The 16407-nt window shown below is 37.1% G+C and overlaps 1 protein-coding gene across 1 annotated transcript in view; it reads left to right on the plus strand.

Annotated features, from left to right (window-relative positions):
- Positions 1-16407, plus strand: part of STK32B (serine/threonine kinase 32B) — a 191361-nt gene that overhangs the window by 119526 nt on the left and 55428 nt on the right. Inside the window, exon 5 of the mRNA XM_061992970.1 lies at positions 7661-7698. Coding sequence (XP_061848954.1) covers positions 7661-7698 — 38 coding nt within the window. The remainder of the gene's footprint in view (positions 1-7660; positions 7699-16407) is intronic.

The following is a 16407-nucleotide window of genomic DNA, read 5'->3' on the forward strand; positions in this document are numbered from 1 at the left end:
TCTCCCCTCAGTCTCCTCCAGACTAAACAGCCCCAGTTCCCACAGGTGATGCCTTGTGGAAACACCTCCAGATTTGTACACGTAAGTATCCACAAGATAGTTTTTTCTTTACAGGTCTCTTGTGACACCACATCTTCTCAGCTCATTTCCTTTTTCACTGAAGTTTTTAATTTCCAAACTTACAGTCATGCACAGGGTCATGGCATGGCATGGCATTCATTAGACCAGAAATGAAAGTCTCTGAAGGTCATTTTATGAAACTACAGTAAGTGGCAGCAATTACTGGTGAGATCTAAGTGAGGAATATGTGGACTGGCAATCAGAGGCCTGGAGCAGTCAGAAGTCTTTCATTCCTGTTCATCTGATGGAAATCTGATAGATTTTGAGATTTTTTTTCTGTTATTCTGTTTTAATACCATTGAACATTTACTGAAACTGGAGAGAACGTTGATCAGGAATAAAAAACCTAAAAAGATAAAAGACTGATGAGGTGTTGGTCAAAGCAAGAGAGGATGCCTCAGACTTTCTTAAGGATATTTCTCAAGTAAGCATTTTTGACAGGTAGTCTGCACAGTTCAGCCCTGGAGGATACGTAATTTCTGTACTGCTGTTATAGAAACAAAAGCTCCTCTGACCAAATTCCTCTCTTGGCTGTACAGTGGCCAGTATATGTTGACTTTTTTTTCATCCAAAGATTCAACAAATTTGCTGTAAGAAAACCTCATTATGTATGTACTCACTTTATTTACAAACTGCACACATTGGATATGTGTAATATTTATGAATCTAAATATCAAATATCTGTAAGAATCAGAATTTTGTCACTTTTTTCCAGTAATTGGGATAAATCCCTTTAAAATATACAATATAATTCACTTCAGTGCTCTGATACAATGATAAGTCTCATCTGAACTTGAACATATTTCTCAAACTGTTGCCATTTCTTTGGCTGTTAAGAACTGTTATCAATCATATCACATTAGATTACTATTATGTATGCTATCAGGTATATGTTTGTGAACATACATATGCCAATGTGAAATATTGGTGTGACTAACTACACTTAAAAAAAAATAATAAAGAAAATACTCTTGTCAGGTATATTTGATAGTATATCAATGGGTTATGAGAAAACAATTGAGAATAATTTAATATTTGAGAGAATCAGGTACTCAGTAAACTGAGGTTATTGTAATTATTTCTGCACAACTTCAGGTTGTTAATCAGAACACAACCACACATAAAGCTGAAAAAATGTACTTTGCATTTTTTTTACTGAAACCAAACAAAGGGTTAGGGGTTATTACACATGTGAACTCAGACCCATCCAGAGCTATTATAACTGAAATATTTCCCCTGATAATATTAAAAAAAAGCTGCTTGGACTGGCCAAAAACAGGTGTCTCTCTATTGGAAAAACATGAAACTTTTGATGAAATTACAAGGAAATGTAGGCAAAACCAAAAGAATCACAACATGTCAGTGTGTATGTGGCAGTGTGTGTATGTGGTATGTATCTATGTTTGCTGCAAAACATGAAAGCAGAATAAAACAGATGGGCAGTGTTAGTTTTTCAGTTGTCACAGGTTTAAAGAGAAGCATAGATTTTGTGTTTGACATTATTATTGACGTGTTTCAAAAAGGTGAAGGGAAGGCAGCACCTGTACTTGCTGTAGAAGCTATTTCCTAAAACAATTAGATTAATCTTTGCTGGAGGAACTCTAGCTGATAGTTATATTATTCACATCAATGGCTAAATCTTTGTTTAAGCCTCTGAAGTATTTTTATGCAATTATGTCTTGTAGTAATCAACTTGAGTTTAATTCTCAGTTGTATAAATAAAACACTGTTTGTTTAGTTCACTTCGGTTTTACCAAATATGAGCCTTGCTTTCAGGTTCCAAAAGCAAATAGAAAAATTCTACTGACCATCTAGATACTACTTATTATTTGATATGCCTGTCACATCATACTTTACAGATCTCTTCTGTTAACTAAACAATCCTTATCTCTTTGTTCTTTACTCTCAGGGAATTTTTTTTTTTGGTCCAGCCTTTCCCAGATCTTTTAACGTTTGATTTTTCTCTTTCAGATGCTATGAAGTCAGATGACCTGAAGGACCTACTTTTGTTTTAAATTACAGAATAACACCTTTTTTCAATATTTTTCTACTTAGAATTAATTGATATCAATGTGAAGTAGTAGTCAATGAACCAGCCATCACTTTTATTTTTCCTTTGAGAAAACTGGGCAGTTCATGGTTGACTACCTCAACCAAACACTTTTCATTTCTAGGTTGATTCTTCCAGTCTGATCAATATTAACAGAGATCAAAACTTACAATGTCCTGGTTGATAATTAGTAGCAGTAAATGTGAAACTTTTTTTGATATTGTTCTGGATTTCAAGCTTTAGAGCAAATGACATCATTACTTGTTTTTCAGACTTCTTTTCTATGCCTATTTGACTTACAAGAAGAACACAAAAATGTGACCTTTGAAAGATTATTTATGGTCATTAATGCCAATGAGTTATTCAAATTCTCCCCTTCTGATGTACATATAGAATTTGTATCTGTTCTTCATTTTATCTGGCACTGGCAATATCATCACTTAGTTTACTGCAGTTTCTTCAGGTTAAATAATCTTCATTCTTTCACCACTTCACATAGCTAATCTTGTGTTACACCTCTCAAATGCTGAACTGCAGAGCGTTTCAATTTTTACCGTTTTTCATGCTGAAGATAGGCTACTTATTCCTACTATATCTTCACAAGCATTTTAGACCTATGACAGAATTTAACATGTAGAAGCTCTGACTAGCTTGAAGCTGCAATGGACTAAATGAAAGACTCACTAAATTCCACATATATAGTCCTCTCCCAGATCTCTTCAGTCTTTCATAAACTGCCTTGTAGCCAAAAGGAGAGGGAATAAGAACAATGAATGTTGAACTTGGATACACTATTTTTCATAGAGTTACAGATCGATCCAGGCTGGAAGGGGCCTCCAGAGGCCTCTAATATAATGCTCTGCCCAAAGCATGGTCAGCTTTCAGTTTAGACCAGATTGCTTAGGATTTATCCAATCAGGTCTTGAAAACCTTCAAGGATGAAGACTGCATGATTTCTCTGTTTCCTAATTTAGAAATCTGCTTTTACCCCACTTAGGAACACCAGAAAGATACATTGATTGAAGATATATTTAAAACTGCAGATACTGGAACCTAAGTCCTTTATGGTTATTGTGAGCCTTTCCACAGAGTTCAGGGGACTCTGACCGGCATACGCAATGAGCATGAGTTGAGCCACACTCATGGTTTTCCTCCAAGCAGAGGGAATATCTTTAAGCATTGTCTGCCCACTCTGCCTAGATATTATAGAAGATACAAATAATTTATATAATAAATCTTTCCGGCTTGGAAATTATATGCACTTCTTACTGTAGCTTCATCTTTCAGGCAGCTTTAGATTGACATTTATAGCTAAGGTAATTGAAGAAAGCTAGCAATGGTTTCATAGACTATCAAAAAGTGACAAATAAATGTGAGTTTTCCAAATTTTTTCCTTCTTTATCTGCATCTCTGAGTTTCTTGGGCTACCTCTTTTATTAGTTATGCCTGCTCTGATATTTTCTGTACATAAAAAGAAAGTGGTACAGACTAAGAAAGTTCTGTTTATTATGTTAAGGACAATGCCACATCTCTGCTAGTCATTGATTGGTGACCGGTTAGAGGACAGCTCAGGGCTCTTCTGCAGCCAAGCTCTGAGTGAGTTTGCTCCTTGTAAAAACTCCTCAATTTCTCTTATGAGCAGCTGGTCCAGGATACTTAGATTATTAAATGAGTGTTTCAATTCATTCTCTTAGCTAAGGATATGCATAAAAGGAAAATCCTGAAGGAACTGAATTTCAGACCCTGTTTTTTAAACACACTTGCTAAAGAGAAAAATATTTTCTGAAAAATTGATGTGCAGCCAAAACAGAATTTCACTTACTTAACATGTTTGAATTTAATCTGCTTAACTAAACAGTTTTTCCCTTCCTAAATAAACAATGTTTTCACTATTTAAATGACTTTAACTAGAGTATTTATTTAAAGGAACTAGCTCTCTTTTGTGTAACAGATGCTGTAAGCCCCCAATACATCCAGTAACTTTAACTACAGTGCTTCTAGACCTGCCAAGTCTTCCCATCAACTCTGTTAAACTCTCCTTGCCCAGTACCTAGCAGGCAGTGGTCAGTGCAAGGGCAGAGCATTGGCCTTGCTTCTCTGCAGTCTTTTGAGGTTTCAACAAACTGCCTCTGGACAGGAGAGCTTTTAGTGCCTTGCTGTAAACTGGGGACAATCACATGACAGAGTGCTGCTGGAAGACACTTTGGTGACCCTGCTCTTTGCTTTCTCACCTGCCATGTGAAACTATGCTTTGCACACATCTCCAGGCATGTGATCTCAAACCAGCATCTTAATAAACTTATTCACCATCTGACTCCAGTTAGCCCATGACCTTTAGCTGATGTAAAAGCAGCTTAAAATAACATATTTTCGGATTTGAGGCAGTTATGAGTCTACCAAGTTGCCTCAGGGACTGAGGGGTTGGGCTGCTCTGTGCAAGGCAATGTACCATGTTGTACCTACCCCCAGCTACAGTCCTGCCTCTGAGCAAAATGAACAAAGTTGGCAGAAGCCACAGTGGGGAAGATCCCTTAGGCAGGAAAGGCTTTATGATCTGTGTGCATCTGTATCAACTATCAGACACTGCTTGAATTAGTCACAGAAAGAGAAGCACAGATCTAATTTTGCCACTCAACTTTCTGAACGTTACAGATGCATCTGCATTAAGAATATATTTGATGATACATGCAGTTGTCAAGTAGATTTGTCTATTCTAGTGGAAATAAAAATGGATAGTCTATTTAATGGTGCAATACCATAGCAGATATTACATTTTTTTAATTTTATTTAAAAAAGATATAGAAAAGGTACAGTCTTGTAATGAACAATCTCTGGATGCTGCATTGTTATACACATGGCATTAGATCATAAAGGTGAATTTCTCCTTTTGATCAGTTTTATTCTTGTTGAGTTACTAACAATTGTACAATTCCAACTCTCACTTTTTGTTTTCCTAAACTGGGGAAAACAGTTTGTGGTGATGTTGAGAGTACCCTTGATTTTAGGAAGCCAAAGGCAGGCTCTAATATTCTTGGGTGTGATTCCTAATCTTTTTACTTGTGAGAAATACAGAGTCAGATTGTGCTTGCCTGACTTTGTGAAGACAAAGTTTAAAATATTTAATTCAATACTCAAAACTGTGACATGCATATTTCCATTGAAATTCATTGCTATATTTTCAAGTCATGAATAATCCACAAAGATTGTTCAACATGAAATCACAATTCCAACTTTTATCAGAAAACAGTTATTAAACCCAAGTAGTAAATGACTTTTTGGATGTTGTTTGATACCATTTGTATAGCAGTTCTTCCAAAAAGTGTCTCATCAATTGAGAGAGTAGATATCACATTACATATTAAAATGTATAGAATTTCCTACAATAATTCAACCAACTCATGATTTCACCCATATGAAGTCAGGAGAAGAAAAGGTTTTGATATGGTATATGATATGACCAGTGGCTACGGGAGAAACAAGTATCAGAGTTTAGAAGTTTGTGGGTCATATGGACTCTAGGAAAGATTTCACCTTATATTACAGAAATAACTAGAACTGCTGTTGAATTAGTCTATTATAGGTAGCCTGTAAATTGTGCAAAGGAAGGAAATACAGGATTTTACTGAAATATTGGTATGATTTAAAATTTCCAGATGGCAATTAATAGTGAGATTATTTTCCTTACACAGGCACATATACTTCCTACATCAGTTCAAAATGTGCAGGGAATGATTCAAAGTAATTTCTTAATTATTCTGCATCTCCCTAGCTCCTGCTACACAAATTGTAAACATAATTTTAGTGTACTTCACAATTCCATGTGATTCTCAGGAAGGACTAGAAAGCATGGAATTCAGAATACTAAACTGTCAGCTTACCTCTTTTGCCAATAAAGGTATGGACTTCGGGTGATGGCTAAGATCATATCATACAAGTTAAACATATTTTATGATTGCTTTTGCTATCTTATTCCTGTATGATGTTTACTTTAGAATTCATTCTTTAATTAAAACAAAAAAAATAGGATTCTGGTGTACCACATTTTCCTTTCTCAACATTTCTCTTTTTTCTTTTTTAATTTTATGTGAACATTGGAGGAAAAAATGCTAGTGAAATCTATATTAGTATATATTTCAGTCAGGATAGAACTTTCAAGGAAATTTTAAAATTGGAATAATCAAGACATCGCTTAGCTAAAAGAAATCACACAGATGGACTGACGTATCTCCTGTTCTGGCAATGCCACGCCAAGAACTGGGCTTCAAAAAATGCAAGAAATGCACGCTGCCAGTGAGGAGGCAGTGTGACACAACACTGCTGCATCACACTCACCAAGTTACAGCGTCAGAAAAACCCAGGACCAATCCAGGCTGGCAAGGAGAAGAGTTTCATAAAGCTTTAAAGAGTTTAATGGATTTTCATAGAGTTTCACGGAATCATTCAGGGTAGAAGAGATCTTTAAGATCATCAAGTTCAACTGTGTGCCACATCCACCACTAAAGCACGTCCCTCAGTGCCACATCTATATGTCTTTTAAATAGCTCCAGGAATAATGACTCCACCACTTTCCTGGGCAGCCTGTTCCAGGGCTTGACAACCCTTTGGTGAAGAAATTTCTCCTGACATCCAATCTAAACATGGCCTGGTGCAACTTGAGGCTGTTTCCTCTCATCCTAGAGATGAGTTTCCCCCTTGAGAGAAAATGTTTGCAGCATGAGCAATGATGCTGGACCAAGAAAGAGGGTAGGAATACCCAACACTGGTAAGAAAAAGCTGTCTCCACCTCTCCTGACAGCAGTATGAACATAGATCAATGGAAAATGATCTCAAAAGTGCAACTGTCTAAGGCAATGTTTTTCCCTTGTGCCAAGAGGGCAGAATTGAGCTGATGCTTCAGCACATCATAATCTCCATCCTGCCCTAACCCTACTCTTTTCCCCAGTATAATATCTGCTGTTACTGACAGGTAAGTGGGAATTTAAGAGCTGCCAGACTTATCTGCTTAGCATAAGAGAGCTATCAGGACTCTACACCATGTGAGTGATCATGTGTGCGAGCATGGCAGAATGGCGAGGTCTGGCAGAAAGGATAGATCACCGATGTTTTCAATTAAATGATTTATTGTGTCTGTCAAATGTGGAGTCCCCAAGGCAATCAGGCATGTCCAAGATGGAAACCTTTCATCTCATCTTCTTGCTGATTTAAAGAATAAATTACATAATCTTGAAAACCAAATCTAGGTCAATGCTAACCATATGAAAACAAAAACACATGAAATGGAACCTAGAGAGCCTCTGTAGTATGCATGTTTCCTCGGGGCAGCAAAGAGATATAGATAAAAATCATTTGCCTTTATGTATGATATGGTTTTCATTGGTTTTGTAGTGATTTAAGTGACTTGGTCCTCATATCCAGATGGGGAGAATGACTTTAAAATTGCAGATTCTCTTTGGGTGTGAAATGTAATGCATTCCTTTCCTTATTTTACAGGGACATCAAACCGGATAACATACTACTGGATGAACATGGTAAGTGAATACTGTCTGCTTTCTCAAATATATCTCAAATTCTTGAGATCTCAGTCCCATGCTCATGACATGCTTTGTAAATCAGTCTCAAATGTTGGATTCCTACATAAATCTGGACTGTCTCTGCAAAGTCCTCCCCAACCATCTTGTTGATTTTGTAATTTTGTCTCCTATTCTTAATAAACTATGCTGATCTGACACTTGCAAGACCTGAAGAAGAAGGAATTTATGAATTAAGATCACCAGGGACACTTGATAAAACTAAGTAAATATTTTATTAACAGGATTACTGTGAATCACCATAATCCCTTTTTAGGGGATTACCAATATAGCTGTATAAGGCACTTACTTTCTCTTTTAGAACTTCTGAAGGGCTAACAAATTTCATATAGAAAAATTATTTCCCATGTAGGCATCTGAAATTACTTTTCTAAATTTAGATACAGAACTGGGAAATTTACTTTAGAGTCTGCAATTTTTTTATGGCTTAAATAACTTAAAAAAGAGTAGCCATAACTAGTAAGCTTTGAACTTTCAATACTAATTCCATGATCTCAAACAAACAAACAAAAAAGTGCAGTACAAAAAATAGCATCAGATAACTTCTTTAAACTTAATTTTTACATATATACTGTCTGTAAAGTATTTTGCTAAAACCTTGTGCATCTTTTTGCAATGATTCAAGGACATGAGAAAATACATGAAAAGATGGTATTAACCTTCTACCAGTTAGAACAGAAATATATACCTGAGAAACACTAAATGGAAAAAGGAGATGTATGTTTACTAATGTGGGAAAGATTTATACTTTGTTCATCTCAGAAACTGATTAAAATCAGTTAATATTTGATAAAATATAAACTTTAAATTATGTCAGTGTTACCATTATCTTTCAAAATCTATTGCAGAGCTGCTGAGTATACAAGTTAAAGTTGGTTAAAGAGGTAGTATTGTGGATAGCTGGAATTTATCCCTGGGAAAATGGAAGCCAATAAAGTTAAATCATATTGAGGTTTAAACCATCTAGAACTTCTGGAACTGAACAGTTTTGACCTATAAGCATAAGTGTTCCCTAGACACTAATATCAGCAAATAAGCCTGAAATAGGAATCTCTTGTCTTTAAGTCCTGAGTGAATTAAAGATGTCAAAAGCAACATGAAACAACTATGACTGTATTAAATCTCTGATTCACAGCATTTGAAGTACAGTTGCCCTTAACTTTCCTTGCCCCTCATCAAGATCAATCACTGCATAAAATCAGTCTCTTGTGAGAGCTTTTCTATGAGGACTCAAATGTTGCAGAGAAGAAGCTACACTAGTGAGTGATATATTACAAAATGAAGGTGATTTTTTACAAGTTGTTCAGAAAAAATAATAATCTGTAGTCAGCTTGGAAATGTTGGGATGCATAGCTACTTTTCTGCAAAGCAGCAGAATTCTGCTCCCTCATAACATACCTGGAGATGACTGGTGAAACAACCATGCTTCTCGAAACTTGCAGATACTTGATCAACAGTATTAATCAACTCATGGATCCTTGGTTCACAAACATGTTATGCAGTTGGGAGATGTCATTCTCTCAACCCAGATAAGGATCTACATGCTTCAACTCACTCAATGAGGTGACATCAGTAGGTGAGGTGTCTGTACAGTGCTCATTACCACAGGCTTCCTTTACAGATAAATGAAAGACGTAGATGTGTTAGATCATCCAATCTGTTTTGGTTGTCTGCACTATACACCATTATCTATTTTTCATTAGTAACTAAAACCTAGAAACTTTGAGTAAAGATACAGATATCCACCTTACAGATATACATGTAGATAAATGTCTATATAAAGCCTTTGACTAAGCTGCAACACAGTAACATATTTTTTATGGAATCATCAGATTTGATTCAATGGAAAAATGTGCTAAATGTATGCACAATAAATATGGTAGTCCATAGAACAAGCATAACAAATTCATCCAATATGACTATAACCAGGTGCACAGGAAAGAACTTTGTTTTAGCCTGCAGAATCTAAGATGGCACAACATTTTCTTATATGTTTGACTTTATCCCTCGATCTTTCTATCTATCTGTTCATTAAACAAACTGCACTTACACAAAGTATTATGGAATTGGATGCGCACAACATTTAGGATTGAAAGTTTGTCTCAGTGAGTTAGATTTCTTTGACCTCACTGAAGTAACTTATTTTGGCTGAAGTCAAAGTGTAATGTTGCACCACTCACATCATCTTATATTGTCAAGCTGTTAAGCTAACTGACTTTCTCAACACATACCAAGATTATATATTATATTTAATTAGATATAAAGATTATATATTATAGATATTTCTGCTCATTAAAACTAGTTTGTGACAATTTATCTGTATGCCTTAAGGAGTGAAAACAGGAGATTTTTCTTAACCCATTGTGGTGGTTTAACCTGGATGCCAGATATCCACCAGAGCCATTCTATCATACCCCCTTCTAAACTGGACAGGGGGAGGGAAATAAATTGAAAAGCTCAAAAGTTGTAATAAGGACAGAGAGATCACTCAGCAAGTGCCATCACAGGGAAAACAAAATCAACTTGGGGAAAAATTGTTTGATTCATTAACAATCAAAACTGATTAGGGAAATAAGAAATAAAAAAAGGAACTTAAAATACCTTCACCCATCCCTCCCTTGTTCCTGGGTTTCTGCCTTCTACCTTCTCCCCACCAGCAGCACAGGAAATCATAGATGCTGCTGCATCCTCTAAGTGGGAGAATTCCTCATATACCCTTTGTATAGCGTGAGGTCTCTCCATGAGAAACAGTCCTCCATGACATACATCCATGTGAGTCCTTCCCATGGGATACACTTCTTCATTAATTGCTCCAACGGGGTTCTCATCCATGAGGGAAACGGTCCATCAGGAATGAGCTGAATTAGTGTGGGTCCCCCATGAGATCACAAGTCCTGACAGCAAACCTAATCTGCTGTGGGCAGATCTTTCTCCATGAGTACACAGGTGCTGCCAGGAGCCTGCTTCAGTGCAGGTTTTCTACAGGGTCAAAGCATGGGCATCGCCCTCTCCAATGTGCAGTCCTGCCAGGTCTGTGAGAGGGCCTCACCATGGGATGCATCATGGCTCAGGGTGATCTCTGCTCTGGCTTATGGAGCACCTCTTCCCCCTTCTGCACTGACCTTGATGTCTGCAGAGATACTCTCAGATTCTCGCTCCTTTCCTTTGCTGCTGTTTTTGCACCTGTGTAGCAACTTCTTGCCCTTCTCAAATACATTATTCACAGAGGTGTTACCTCCATTGCTGATCAGATCACAAAAGTCACACCTGTAGCTTTCCTGCTACCAAAACAAACACACTATGCTCATAAAAATGATACACCTAATTTACAAAGGAAAAAAACCCAACACGTTAGAAAATCATTCTGGTAGAGGAAGCCTGAATTTTCCCATATACTTTTCAGCAAAACCACGTCTCAACACTGTGGCACACAGGTTCTGATGCATCAGTGGAAATAAATGATCGTGAGAAGTGTAATACTACACAAGAATGTACATAGTTAAAATAGTATTTGACCCCTACTAGAAGATGAATGCCTTGTCTCCTGGAGAGGTTCTCCATCCCATATAGAAGTCTCCTGTGAGGAAAAAAACTATAGATGCTTTCAGGGTTTACCCTCTGAACTAGACTCAGACCTCGATAAGGAAACAAATGCTGTCCATAAAGCTCTTTTGTTACATTTCCCTTTCAGCTTTCCCAAAAAGCTCTTCCTCTTACGATTAACACAAACTTCTAAATTTACTAGTAGTGCTCTATTCTGCTAACATGCACCTGAAACAGTAATCTTCTACTGATAGCTGAAGGGACTACCTCATGGTTCAGGAGAGCTATTATTATTGTATTGTATGGAGAAAAACATTAGAAAATTCTCTTAGTAACAGTATTCTGCTTCCTCTTCTATGCTATTCATTTTAACGTTTTAGAGCATAGTAAGCAAAATGACAGCATTTAGAACTAAAAGTTGGTCCATGATCTATTTTTTTTCTGAAATATAAAAAAAAATTAAAGATGTCTTTAAATCTTTCCATGACTTTAGCTATGATGTCTGAGGAGATGTAGAATGCTTAAAACATGTCAAAACAAACAGTGACAAACAAATTATTCCATTGTTTTTATTTAGAGATGATATTATTCCTATAGCTGTTTGGTAACACCATTAATACTAACATTTCTGTAGAAATTATGAGGCTCTAATTTGGCATCTAGGTTTTGCATTGGGCAGAGTGACCACTGTTATTACACTCTGTTTACGTAAAATTTGCAAGAGTTTGATTTCCTCTCAAGCAATTCTTTCAAATCAGTGTTTCATAAGACCCAGAAAGATTCTTACTTGGTTCTTACTGAGGAAGGGCTCCCTGCTGAGCCAGATCCAAGAGCTCGGTTGGTATTCTGTCACAACCAGTGGCAAGAGGACATAGTATTCATGGACTGTGCCCGTTGTCACTTGGTCACTGAATACTTCAATGCCTCCTATCATCCACAATTTTTTTTATTAGTATATTAGAGTATCTTTGTACATCCCCTTTAGAATTTGGATGAATCTCTGTTAATGAGTTTGTCTACTGCCTCTTTGAAGCTGCTGCTGATATTGGCCTCTAACCTCCTTGAGCAACAAGTAGTGAAAGTTCACCATCCTTCATGAAAGAAAAGTGTTTTCTTCTATTTGTGCTGAAGTATTCCTCTTAAAAAAATAATTCCACAATAGAATTGGTGAATAATTGGTATTAATAATATTTGGTAAATAATAACATACAATCACAATTTTCATGATATTAAAAAACTCTTTTAGCAATTCTCCTGTCAGTTGAAGGGCCTCTGACTTTGTAATTTCTCCTTATAAGGCACTTCTCTGGTCCTTTTGCCTCTCTTTCTTGCCATAGACAGTGTTACAGATATGCAGGATTTCAGTTTCAGAGAAGAGGCACAATTGTATTGTATCAAAGAGCCATCTAGTTGAGTTGAGGGACTCACAGAATCTTAAGGGTTGGAAGGAATCTTGAAAAATCATCTATTCCAACCCCCCTGCCAGAGCAGGACCTCCTAGATTAGGTCTCACAAGAACTCATTCAGGTGGGTTTTGAATGTCTCCAGAGAAGGATACTCCACAAACCATCTGGGCAGCCTGTTCCAGAACTCTCTCACAGGGAAGATGTTTTTCCTTATGTTTCTTTGGAACCTCTTATGTTCTACCTTGTAGAATGACAAAGTAGGACATGAGACAAGCTTTTGTTGTACTTCTCTCAGCCCTTTGTGACTGAGGCATTTCCTGAACTAGATGTTGCTTCCACACATTGAGTAACTTTCAATCGTCTTCTACATAGTCTTTTCTGGTACTTTCTTGAGTGGAGGAATACTTAACATCTTGTGGCAAAGCAATTCCTAGCTTAAACACAGACTATGTGAAGGTTCAATATCTATTTGTTCATTTTGAAGGTGCTACTTGCTAATTGCACTGAGTGCTTCCTACTTCTAGTCTTGTAACTGTTTTCTGGTGAAATCACAGACCAAATATTTCACTTTTAGTCTTAACAGGACTCAACGTGTTTTGTTAGGTTTTTTTTTTTTTAGGCTGGATTTTTCCAGCTATTAGTGATAATTTTACTGAGTAATCATTTATCTTAAGATAGAACAAGATAGATTTAAGGTGGCATTTATATGTGCCTTTTTATATATGGTTGTATTGTTTTATGATCATCAAAGTTTTCCTTAAAACTGTTTCCCAGATTACATTAGAATCTCATCTCTCATTTGAAAATTAGCAGCAAAATTCAGACACAGATAATGGAAAAACCCCACCCACAAATTTGATATTTTGAACTCCAATATTAACTTCTGAACAACAGAACTGGCAACATTATTACTGTATAGTGATGTCTAGGAGACATGAGTCTCCACTGAAGATGTACCTGGTGTGTCTGGACTAGGACTGGTCCTTATTATACCTACAGACAATTTTCAGGGACTGTATCTCATTTAACCTTTGAATATTGATTAACAAGATGGATGTTCTCAGTATAATTCATCCACCTGAAGCTATCTACACTTAGAAAATATGTTTGGAACATTTACATGCCTACATGGCTATTAAACTTTCTACTTTTTTGAAACACACAACTTGGCTGAACCTATCTATAGAAGTACAATCAGGTCTCTAACAATCTTCTCCATGGTAAGTGGCAGACTGCCAAGCCATGCCAAGCTCACGTGTCTACAAGCTTACATTCTTGTGTATAGTACAGATGAGCCCAGAGAAAGATTTTTTAAATTGTTGGTATAGTTTGACCTTCCGAGGGCAAACAAGATCTGAATTTGCTTCAAAATATTCCTGTGTTGATATTTCTCATCAGCTCTGATACATGCCGAGTTGGTGGCATTAACTCCAGTCTGATATTTCTTCTCTTTGCCCTCATGTTCACCTCTTCAGTTTTAGACTTTGAGAAATTCAATGAGGTTTGAAAGAACATATATTTTCCTCTGCTAAATGTTAGTCAGCCTCAGCCACCTTTCAGGACTTATTTTAAGTGTCATTAAGATTTCTTCAAAGATTAAATAGTAGTCCAAACAAAGATCTTACACTGTTTACCTCAGATTCTGGGATTTCAGGTCATGTAGAAAAGTGAGGCATAAGAGCCACACAGGACTTCTGAAGTGCTTCTCAAAGTCATACATTGTGTTGTAAGTATTAATTTACCATTTTTCCCCTTTAAAGCTTTAACTGGAATATGACTGAAAGGAATGCAATTTTTGAAACCATTTTCACAGTAATACTTTCTGTTTGCAATGTATGTATTGGCATACATGACATCTGTGCAGTGTGGGGTGATTTGAAAAAGCCACACTGCAGATAGTTGGAGAAACATGGTCATCTGCCTTTTCTTCCCTTCTCTCCACCATCCTCCTACTGTCATATGAGATCACGCAGACATGGGGATTAGGTAATGAGTTCTTTCCTTGTGATACTTGAATTTCATTAGGTACTGCTGAATCTGTTGACCACTGCTCTGTTTCACAGCTCTTAAAAGCTAAACCTTACTCAACCTGACATACTGCTTAGTTCAATGTTGTACCAGGGTACAGACTCTGTTATCACATTTACCTGTTCACAGTGATATCCAGAAAGATAGATCAAGTACAAGGTACAAAGCTCAAAAAAAGTCCCTGTGACTTGAAATTGAAACAATAGGAAGTAACTAGTGTTCCAGCGTATTTACTGCAGCAATAGCAACCTTTCCTTTTCCTATACGCAGCAACTGCAGTAAAAATATATCTTAAAGGATGATTAGAAAGAGAGAACTGGGGTCTGACTGTCTCTTGAAATATTCACATAGGGAATGAAAAATTTAAAACAAGAAACCCAAACAAAACAAGTCATAGGCTTAAAAGAATTGCAACCATTCAGTGGTGTGCACAGACAGGCAGAGCTCTGCCTCGACATCCTTCCCACCCTGGTCCACCACTGACCAGTGGTGGAGATTCACGCTTCACTGCCCCCTTCTCTAACGTAGTCCCAGATGCAGCATTCCACCATGCCTCCAGCTCCCACCAAGAAGTGTGTGCATCCCTGCAGCAGCACAGCCATCTGTCTGCCTAGAGGATACTTTGTTTTCCCTTAATAGCTAATTAGCAGCCCTCTAAGCAACATGTAAAGACTACCTGCAGGTATCCCATGGGCTATGGGGCACTGTGATGGGGAAGAGGGAAGTGAACTTTTTCCAGCTGTATAGACACGACTGCTATACCTTACTACGTGTACAGCAGCCTACTGCTGCTGTATTGACAGCAGGACGTAGAGGACCTATGCAGAATCTATCTTCCCAATAGCTTACAGAACAGTGTTTTTAATACAATCCATCAACCAGCATATACAACCTTTCACATGTTCTGTTTTGCATTTGTAAAATCAAAAGAAAACTAATAAAAGGGAGAGAAAACAATGCACTGCAGGAGAGGTAATTTTCATTGTAAATAACTATTTGGATCAATCTTCATGAATGTAATAAGTGTTTTGTAAAAGGCTATCATGCTGGCACTCTAATAGGGAGCATCACTTGCAATGTTGTCATTTCAGAGACAGAACTTTATATTTATCTGTCAAAAGAAGAGAAAGTATGAGTCTGTTGGGATACTTGCAGCTTTTTATTCTACAATGTACATGAAATTGCTTAAAACTGTTTTCATGAGGTGGCTGTACGTGGTTCAGCTACCATTTTCAAGAAGCATTTTCTGCCATGGTGTTTTGTTATTGCAAACATGCTATGGTCTAACCATCAGGAAGGAGTAATACCACTTTCATAGAATCATAGAATGGTAGGGTTGGAATGAACCTTTAGAGATCATCTAGTCCAACCCCCCTGCAGAAGCAGGTCCACCTAGATCAGGTCACACAGGAACATGTTCAGGAGGGCTTGGAAGACCTTCAGGGAAGGAGACTTCACACCCTCCCTGGGCAGCCTGTGCCAGGGCTCCCTCACCTGAATAGTGAAATAGTTTTTCCTTATATTTAAATGGAACTTTTTGTGTTCCAGATTCATCTCATTACCCCTTGTCCTGTTGCTAGCTACAATAGAAAAAACGGATGTCCCAACATCCTGACATCCACCATTTATAAACTTATAAATATTAATGAGGTCCCCTCTGAGTCTCCTCTTT

The sequence above is a fragment of the Colius striatus genome, chromosome 3, assembly GCF_028858725.1.
Source record: "Colius striatus isolate bColStr4 chromosome 3, bColStr4.1.hap1, whole genome shotgun sequence".
Lineage (NCBI taxonomy): Eukaryota > Metazoa > Chordata > Aves > Coliiformes > Coliidae > Colius > Colius striatus.